This window comes from Mustela nigripes, chromosome 1 (assembly GCF_022355385.1).
Source record: "Mustela nigripes isolate SB6536 chromosome 1, MUSNIG.SB6536, whole genome shotgun sequence".
NCBI lineage: Eukaryota > Metazoa > Chordata > Mammalia > Carnivora > Mustelidae > Mustela > Mustela nigripes.
In genome coordinates this window covers 8,974,358-8,984,580 of record NC_081557.1, presented here as the reverse complement: position 1 = coordinate 8,984,580, position 10,223 = coordinate 8,974,358, and the positions used below count along the sequence as shown (strand labels likewise).

The following is a 10,223-nucleotide window of genomic DNA, read 5'->3' as shown; positions in this document are numbered from 1 at the left end:
ATAACCCCACATTACATATATGTACCACATTTCCTTTATCTATTCATCTGCCCATAAACCTTGGGTTTTTGTGGTTTACCCATGTTGTAGCACGTGACAGGCTTCCCTTGTTTTGTATATCTGAATGTGAATAACCCCACATTACATATATGTACCACATTTCCTTTATCTATTCATCTGCCCATAAACCTTGGGTTTTTGTGGATAATGCTGCTATAAACATGGGAATGCAAAAATGTGTTTGAGACTCTCCTTTCAATTATTTTGCACAGGGACTGAGAGGTGAACTCAACTGATCATATTAACTTTCCCTTTAATTTTTGGAGGGATTTAGAGGCTCTTTTCCTCAGAGGCTCCGCCGTTTTCCATTCCCACCTAAATGCACAAGGGTTCTTATTGCTCCACATCCCTACCAACATTTGTTCTCTCTCTCTCTCTCTTTTTCTTTTTACAGTAGCTGTCATGATGGGTGTGAAAAGCCCATGTGATTTTGACATGAGATCTGAAACCCAGTATGGAAGCACTAGTGCCAAATAAACCTACATGTATCTCACTCCACCCACCATTCTGCTCCCACATCTCACAGAGTACAATGCAAACCCTACTTGATTTGGCCGACCCCGTCTCTGCAATACAAACCCTTCTCTCTGCCACCATGCACTGTTGTATGTAGCATGTGATTCAGGGTAACCTAAGTATCTGATACTCCCATGAAACATGGTTTGTGCCCTCTCATCTCCCCTCATGCTGTGTCCTTGGAATCCCTCCTCCAGCCATTTCTTCCAGTCAGATTTCTATTTACCCTTGCATGGCTCTCCCATATGCTCCTCTGGATAACCAGAGTGACTTCCCTATGCCTTTAGTAAAAATTTCCAACACCTACCCTGTGTTTCCATAGAGCAAGATGCTCATAATTGGACACAGGCAGAGGAAGAGCCCCTGTGGGAAGCTCTATTGCCTGGATCCTGGTGATTCTGAGATGTGACCCTTCCAGGTGACAAGTAAAACTAAGAAGGAGCTTCATCTTCTCCATGTAGAGCCTGATTTGACTTGAAATATCTTGATATTTTTTAAACTTTATTTCTTCAGTGTTTGAAGATTCATTGTTTATGCATCACACCCATTGCTCAATGCAATACGAGCCCACCACAAGGTTCATCCAACCCCCCACTCCCCTCCCCTCCAAAACCCAGATTTTTTCTGAGTCCACAGTCTCTCATGGTTCCTCTCCCCTCTCCAATTTCCCCCAATTCACTTATCCTTTCCTTCTCCTAATGTCCTCCTTGTTATTCCTTATGTTCCATAAGTAGTTGATATTTTTAAAAATATTAGCTTAGAATAGGAAAGTAGTATTAGGGAGGTAGTCTTCCTCTTCTCATTGTCTTCTCTTGGGATACAAAAACCACTCATTCCTCCCACTAGGGTCAGCAGTTCTTTATAGATCTGGGATATAAGCCCTTTGTCTATAGTGTCATTTGCAAATATCTTCTCCCATTCATGAGTTGCCTCTTTATTTCATTGACTGTTTCTTTTGCTGTGCAGGTTTTTAATCTTGACAAAGTCCCAAAAGTTTTCTTTGCTCTTTGAACAGGAACTTTGACCAAGTCATTGGGGTCTATGACACTGATGGATGGCGTGAGCACTCACTGAGGAAGCTAGGGCTGGAAGCCAGGGCCGTGGCCAGACCACATGTTTATTTGGGCAGCACCAGGGAGGCTGTCTAGGTATAAGTAGCCTAGGTTCCCCAGTCTCCTGATATAAGCTTCTAATTGCTCACCACTCACTAAAGCCGAGAACTTGAAGGAAAATACACCATGAAGCTATTCCTGAGTGTCCTACTGGTCACTCTGGCTCTTTACTGCTATGAAGGTGAGTGCTATTTCTCATCAGACTGGCACCAGCCCTGGTGAGTACCCCTGTCTGAACTAGGTGACCTTAAGTGGCTTTACTCCTTTTCCTCTACTTGTGAACTAGCCTCCTGCCCCCACTCCCAACCCAGGGCTAATTTTGTGAGTTGCCAACACCCTGGAAGTTGTACAACAAATTATTACAGACAAATTTTAAGAATTTCCACTGAGGTCTCCCTCCTTATCTGTGATCTCTGTTTCAGAAGCAAGAGAACATAAATTTAGGTGTGAATCATGGCTCTGCCACTTATCAGACCTTTGACCTTCAACAAAATGCTTTATCTCTCCAAGTCCTTTGTCATGGTTGGGTTTGACAGATACCACAAGAGAAGCTATAGTAGTGGAGTGAGATTAAGTCCGTCATGGGTCTAGCTTTGGTGCTCCAGCCAGTATCTGGTACTTCCCAGACATAATCCTTCCCAGAGTTTTTCAGGTGCCAGTTGAGTCCACAGATTTTTCACTCATGGATTCAGACTCATAAAATGATAAAGTTGGAAAGGTTTGGGGAAGGTTTTCACTTCCAGAAGAGCCAGTGTTCTTTTAATATTTGATAATGAATCTTCAAGGGGGCTCTGAAATATACAGCATTCACTGTATCTACTAGTGAATAGATTTCACTGTATCTACCAGTCCTCCTGGTTTTCTAGGAGTGATACCAGTATTTTGTAGTAGAACATGTTCATTCTGAGGGGTGGAATTTCTGCTTATCTTGATTAATTCTAGCCATCCATTCCACAATGTCTGCTTAACCTTGAGACTAACCCAACTCTTATTCAGTCTTTCTATTTCATCTGGCTTTCTAAACATCCTCTTACTTCCTCCTTTGCCTCTGATTTAAACCTCTCTCAAATTCTTTGCATGGTGTGACATCTGATCAGGGGTCAGATTAGATCCTGACAGGATACCTCTCTGGCTACAGCATGGTTACAAAGACATGAGGTGTAGAGAATCCACAGTAGGAAAAGTGGTCACTTTAGGTCTCCACACAATTCCAGAGGGATCAGGAAAGAGCCCCATTCCCTGTCTCCCACCCTCTCTAAGGAATTCTGTACATCCATGCAAGAATAACAGAGCTAGCCATTGCTTTTTGTATGAGCTTTGAATGTGTTCAAACTGCTTACCTGGGAGTTTGTGTTTATATGCGTGTGTTTAGCTTTTTAACCATATCTGCATTCAATAACATAATCTTACTCTTTATTTTTTAATAGCAGATGATTTATTTTAACTTACTTTAAATAAACAAAGAAAATAAGTAGATTTTTAAAAATAAATAAATAAAAATAGAAGTTTAAATAAATATGAGTACAGGGACATCCATTAAGAGACCCTTTGCTGGAGATACCTAATAATTAACTAAATGAGAGGCCATTCCTAATGTTTGGCCTTCTGAGCTCTGAATTTTTTTATTATTATAGTATGTTAGTCACCATACAGTATGACATTGGTTTTTGATATAGTTTTCCAAGATTCATTGTTTACATATAACACCCAGTGCTCCATGCAATACATGCCCTCCTTAATAACTATCACTGAGCCAATCCATCCCCCCACCCTACCCTCACCTCTAAAACCCTCAGTTTGTTTCTCAGAGTCCACAGTCTCTCATGGTTCATCTCTCCCTCCTCCATGCTATTCCTTATGTTCCACAAGTAAGTGACACCGCATGATAATTGACTATGCCGAGTGAAATAAGTCAAGCAGAGAAAGTCAGTCTTAATATTCTGTCTCAAAGTGGGATCTTCCACCATATAAAGAGTGTGACGTGATCTTCTCCAGATCAACCCACCCCTTCTCTGCTCTCGGGAAAGACCTGACTCTACCATTCACTTAACAATTGATTACTAAAATCTCCTCTAACCCAAAATCCAAGACAAAAACAAGGTGTCATTCTATTCAGGTAAAACTTAATTATTTGAAATATAAAGAAAGTAAATTCCAGAAAACCAGGAGAGTCTTGGAAAGAAGGGAATGTGACTTTAAAAAGATAAAAACTGAACTAGGTATCAGTAAGCCTATATTCTCGTCCTAGATCCTCTGAGGGCTCTTCAATATGAAGTCACAGGTTCCCTGTTCACCCATTGTCATTGGTGCTACGGTGGGAAGGGATCATATGACCTTTCCGTTCCTGTCTAGTTCTAACATCAGGAAACCATCGGGGAAAACTGACTTTCCTTATATTAATTATATTTCTTTTTCTTCACCAGCCAATGCAATCACCTGTCCAGCCTTAGTAACTGATATGACAGGCTTCCTTCTTCAAGAAAAAAACATGTACGAGAAAACACTTGAGAAATATAACGCACCTCCAGAAATCATTGAGGCCAAGATGAAAGTGAAGGCCTGCACAGATGAAATGTCCTTTATGTCCAGAATGCTAATTCAGAAGGCATTGGTAATTCCTTTCTTCTTTGTGTATAGAGGCTTCTGCTCAGCTAAGCAGCCAGGAAGGAAATAAAGGTGCTGCTCTGTCACGGGCACAGGTGGTGGAGGTAGTTGCCTCCCTGTTCACTGCTGATAGGATGACCAGTGGCCCCAGGGTGGATGATATTATACCTGGGGAGGTATACAAAGGCTGAACAGAAAACCTGGGAATGTTTTTCCTTCTCAGGTCACTTCCCTGGATATCAGGTTCCCCATAGTGTCCTGAGGAGGAGGATACCTGGGGCCCCAAGCAGTGATGTTGAAGGACCAAAGTCTGGCTGCCTCCTTACCTGGGAGCTTTCCTGAGGGCAAGATCCCCCCACCCCTGAGTGGACATAGTCACAGGGGAATCCCAGGGGCATGTTGGGAGTGTTAGGGAGAGAGCTGGAAAGAAGGGAACTCAGACCTCTGTCAGCTTGGAGGGCAGATGGCTGGGCACTCTGCCAGCTTCTGCAGTCCAAGGCCTAACCCTCATATCTTAGCCTACTTCACCACTCCATGCCTACAACTCTCTCCCTTATCACACCCATGTCCAGAAAACATCCTTCCACTATCTCCTGTAGTCACATGTGAGGGAGAAACACTTAAATTATGTATTTGTCTAGAAATAAGATACTTGAAGGTGTCTCTCAGCCCATCCACTGCTGGATTTAGGTCATGAGGTTCAGACACAAAGGCCCACAGGGACTGGGTGTTCAGTGCTGAGAAGACATGTGCAATCTGGTTGATTTTCCACACCCTGAATCTGGGACTCTCTTGAAAGCAGCATACCCAAAGTCCCCTCCCACCCCTATTCCAGTCTCTACCTCCGTATCTCCACTGCAGTGAAAAATTGGAGCCCTTCCCCTTGGGATAGCAAAGAAAAGAGTCCTGGGCCGCTCCTCCTTCCGTTAGAAACTTGAGTCTTACTCTTGGGTCACCTCAGGCTTTAATTTGCCAGACTATGGAAATAGATTTTCCTGACTTGCTTCGTTGTTATATTATGTCAAGTGTATTTAGTTTACTATCCTCCCTGGTATCCTGTCTTGTGCCCACTCTACTTGCCTTTTGTTGGCTGAAACTTCACAGACAAGGTCTTGTGAGTAGAGTCTGTGTTAAGGTGTCATCCCCAGGAGCATCATGACTGAACTTCTCTCTCCTTTATCTGTTTCAGGGGAAAATCCTGCTGAAATGTCCAATAATCTGATAAACTAATACATCTGTCTTGCAATAATCACCTATTCTGGAAAATGTAAAGGTTTCAACATCTTGCTTCAATAAATCAGTTTCCCTGCACTTTTTTATTTATCTTGTTATTATCCCACAGTCTCTGGCCTTGAGTTGGGGTGTTCTTTGTCATGAGGTGGTCACTGGGTGTTGTCAATAGTAAATTTTGGAAAGCTAATGTCAAGTTACTCATGGCACTCTGGGGAGTAGGGACCACAAGAGGAAAAACTTGCCCAAGAATCATCATGCATCACTTATTAGATTTCCCATCACATGGCCATGAGTGAAAATGAAGTTTCGGAGTAATAAATGATACAAATATTCCTGCTATGGTTTTGTATGGAGGATACCCATGGCCTAACTGTCTGGCAAGTCACATGGTTCTCAACCAGAAGCACCACTAATAGTCTGTCCTTATCACAACCACAACCAACCTGCTCCATCCTGACACCTTCACTCTGGATTTGATCCTATGAATTCTCTAATATAATTTGTTTTCCATATACTTCTCAATTTTTAGTGAATCTCCAGGGTTCATCCTTAAGCTCTTTTTGAGTCTGCACCTGCGCATTGCTCATAAAGGTCCAGCCCACTCAACACCTCAAGCTAATGCTTCTCCCTCACATTTTCCCGAGAGCTCCAGACACAGCACCCAGCTGCCATCTGGAAAATTCCAATCAAGACTTCACAGTTACTTTAAAAAAATGTAGAAAACTATATGCACTGCCTGCAGCAACCTGCTCTACCTTCCATGAGCCTCCCTTTTTCCCCAAGACCACAAGCAATAAGGCACCAGATGCAGAAAATTTGGATTAGGGGTACCTGTGTGTCTCAGTCAGTTAAGCATCTGCCTTCAGCTCAAGTCATGATCCCAGGGTCCTGGGATCAAGCCCCGCATCAGGCTCTCTGCTCATCAGAGACTGCTTCTCCCTCTCCCTGCCACTCTCCCTGCTTGCGTGCTCTCTCTCTTTCTCTCTCTCTCTCTGTCAAAAAAATAAATAAAATCTTTTTAAAAAAAGAAAAAGAAAAGAAAATTAGGATTAGTTTCCACTGGCTGCTGCAAAACACTATGATACGTTTAGTAGCCTACACCAATTTTTTCTCAATGCTTGAATGACAGAATCCAAAGTCTATAACACCTTCCTGAAATCATTGTGCTCCCTCTGGAAGGTTGAGGTGAAAATCTATTCATGGCTGCTGATGGGTAGAAACCAACATTCCTTGTCTTGTGTCCCATCACTCTGATCTCTGCCCTATGTGGTCCAATTCCCTTTTTCTTTTCTGTGTCTGTCAATCTCCCTCTATCTCCTTCATTTAAAATATATGGGGTTCTAGCTTTTTGAAAAATACCAGTGGTATTTTGATCACAATGGCATTAAAAGTATAGATTGTTCTAGGCAGTATAGACATTTTAACAATGTTCATTCTTCTGATTCATGAGCATGGAATGGTCTTTCATCTTTTCTTTTAATTTTTTATTTTTTATAAACATATATTTTTATCCCCAGGGGTACAGGTCTGTGAATCGCCAGGTTTACACACTTCACAGCACTCACCAAAGCACAAACCCACCCCAATGTCCATAACCCCGCCCCCTTCTCCCCACCCCCCTTCCCCCAGCAACCCTGTTTGTTTTGTGAGATTAAGAGTCACTTATGGTTTGTCTCCCTCCCAATCCCATCTTGTTTCATTGATTCTTCTCCTACCCACTTAAGCCCCCATGTTGCATCACAACTTCCTCATATCAGGGAGATCATATAATAGTTGTCTTTCTCTGCTTGACTTATTTCGCTAAGCATGATACGCTCTAGTTCCATCCATGTTATCACAAATGGCAAGATTTCATTTCTTTTGATGGCTGCATAGTATTCCATTGTGTATATATACCACATCTTCTTGATCCATTCATCTGTTGATGGACATCTAGGTTCTTTCCATAGTTTGGCTATTGTGGACATTGCTGCTATAAACATTCAGGTGCACGTGCCCCTTTGGATCACTACGTTTGTATCTTTAGGGTAAATACCCAGTAGTGCAATTGCTGGGTCATAGGGCAGTTCTATTTTCAACATTTTGAGGAACCTCCATGCTGTTTTCCAGAGTGGCTGCACCAGCTTGTGTTCCCACCAACAGTGTAGGAGGGTTCCCCTTTCTCCGCATCCTCGCCAGCATCTGTCATTTCCTGACTTGTTGATTTTAGCCATTATGACTGGTGTGAGGTGATATCTCATTGTGGTATTGATTTGTATTTCCCTGATGCCGAGTGATATGGAACACTTTTTCATGTGTCTGTTGGCCATCTGGATGTCTTCTTTGCAGAAATGTCTGTTCATGTCCTCTGCCCATTTCTTGATTGGATTATTTGTTCTTTGGGTGTGGAGTTTGCTAAGTTCTTTATAGATTTTGGACACTAGTCCTTTATCTGATATGTCGTTTGCAAATATCTTCTCCCATTCTGTCAGTTGTCTTTTGATTTTGTTCACTGTTTCCTTTGCTGTGCAAAAGATTTTGATCTTGATGAAATCCCAATAGTTCAGTTTTGCCCTTGCTTCCCTTGCCTTTGGCGTTGTTCCTAGGAAGATGTTGCTGTGGCTGAGGTCGAAGAGGTTGCTGCCTGTGTTCTCCTCAAGAATTTTGATGGATTCCTTTCACACATTGAGGTCCTTCATCCATTTTGAGTCTATTTTCGTGTGTGGTGTAAGAAAATGGTCCAATTTCATTTTTCTGCATGTGGCTGTCCAATTTTCCCAACACCATTTATTGAAGAGGCTGTCTTTTTTCCATTGGACATTCTTTCCTGCTTTGTGGAAGATTAGTTGACCATAGAGTTGAGGGTCTATTTCTGGGCTCTCTATTCTGTTCCATTGATCTATGTGTCTGTTTTTGTGCCAGTACCATGCTGTCTTGATGATGACAGCTTTGTAATAGAGTTTGAAGTCCGGAATTGTGATGCCACCAACTTTGGCTTTCTTTTTCAATAACCCTTTGGCTATTCGAGGTCTTTTCTGGTTCGGAATGGTCTTTCATCTTTTTGTGTCTTCTTCAATTTCTTTCATGAGTGTTCTGTAGTTCCTTGAGTACAGTTTCTTTACCTCTTTGGTGAGGTTTATTCCCAGGTATCTTATGGTTCTTGGTGCTATCGTAAATGGAATCGATTCTCTAATTTCCCTTTCTGTATTTTCATTGTTAGTATATAAGAAAGCCACTGATTTCTGTACATTGACTTTGTATCCTGCCACGTTGCTGAATTGTTGTATGAGTTCTAGTAGTTTGGGGGTGGAGTCTTTCAGGTTTTCTGTATAAAGAATCATGTCATCTGCGAAGAGAGAGAGTTTGACTTCTTCATTGCCAATTTGGATACCTTTTATTTCTCTTTGTTGTCTGATTGCTGTTGCTAGGACTTCTAATACTATGTTGAACAAGAGTGGTGAAAGTTGAGCATCCTTGTCGTGTTCCTGATCTCAACGGGAAGGCTGCAAGCTTTTTCCCATTGAGGATTATATTTGCTGTGGGTCTTTCATAGACAGATTTGATGAAGTTCAGGAATGTTCCCTCTATCCCTATACTTTGAAGCATTTTTTTAAATTTATTTTCAACATAACAGTATTCATTATTTTTGCACCACACCCAGTGCTCCTTGCAATCCGTGCCCTCTATAATACCCACCACCTGGTTTCCCCAACCTCCCCGCCCCCCCACCCCTTCAAAACCCTCAGATGGTCTTTCAAAGTCCATAGTCTCTCATGGTTCACCTCCCCTTCCAATTTCCCCCAACTCCCTTTTCCCCTCTCACTCCCCTTGTCCTCCATGCTATTTGTTATGCTCCACAAATAAGTGAAACCATATGATAATTGACTCTCTCTGCTTGACTTATTTCACTCAGCATAATCTCTTCCAGTCCCGTCCATGTTGCTACAAAAGTTGGGTATTCATCCTTTCTGATGGAGGCACAATATTCCATAGTGTATATGGACCACATCTTCCTTATCGATTCGTCCATTGAAGGGCATCTTGGTTCTTTCTACAGTTTGGCGCCTGTGGTCATTGCTGCTATAAATATTGGGGCATACGTGGCCCTTCTTTTCACTACTTCTGTATCTTTGGGGTAAATACCCAGTAGTGAAGTTGCAGGATCATAGGGAAGCTCTATTTTTAATTTCCTGAGGAATCTCCACACTGTTCTCCAAAGTGGCTGCACCAACTTGCATTTGCATCAACAGTGGAAGAGGGTTCCCCTTTCTCCACATCCTCTCCAACACATGTTGTTTCCTGTCTTGCTAATTTTGACCATTCTAACTGGTGTAAGGTGATATCTCAATGTGGTTTTAATTTGAATCTCCCTGATGGTTAGTGATGATGAACATTTTTTCGTGTGTCTGATAGCCATTTGTGTGTCTTCATTGGAGAAGTGTCTGTTCATATCTTCTGTCCATTTTGATTAGATTATCTTTTTTGTGTGTGTTGAGTTTGAGGAGTTCTTTATAGATCCTGGATATCAACCTTTTGTCTGTACTGTCATTTGCAAATATCTTCTCCCATTCCATGGGTTGCCTCTTTGTTTTGTTGACTGTTTCCTTTGCTGTGCAGAAGCTTTTGACTTTGATGAAGTCCCAAAAGTTCATCTTTGCTTTTGTTTCCTTTGCCTTTGGAGACATATCTTGAAAGAAGTTGCTGTGGCTGATATCGAAG

At 42.0% G+C, this 10,223-nt stretch overlaps 1 protein-coding gene across 1 annotated transcript; it reads left to right on the top strand.

Moving 5' to 3' along the window:
* Nucleotides 1–1,814: 1,814 nt before the first annotated feature.
* LOC132008449 (secretoglobin family 1D member 2-like) lies at nt 1,815–6,350 on the top strand. Its single transcript, XM_059387076.1, has 3 exons — nt 1,815–1,869; nt 4,112–4,299; nt 6,309–6,350. Exons 1-3 carry the CDS (start codon nt 1,815–1,817, stop codon nt 6,348–6,350), a joined length of 285 nt encoding a protein of 94 aa, XP_059243059.1.
* The last annotated feature ends 3,873 nt before the right edge of the window (nt 6,351–10,223 follow it).

What these genes read in the sequence shown, in the direction of transcription:
- LOC132008449 (XM_059387076.1), top strand. Translation starts at nt 1,815, where the DNA reads ATGAAGCTATTCCTGAGTGTCCTACTGGTCACTCTGGCTCTTTACTGC. An exon ending in GGCTCTTTACTGCTATGAAG is followed by an intron (nt 1,870 to 4,111) that starts GTGAGTGCTATT and finishes TTTCTTCACCAG; the next exon opens with CCAATGCAATCACCTGTCCA. An exon ending in TGCTAATTCAGAAGGCATTG is followed by an intron (nt 4,300 to 6,308) that starts GTAATTCCTTTC and finishes TTTTTCCCCAAG; the next exon opens with ACCACAAGCAATAAGGCACC.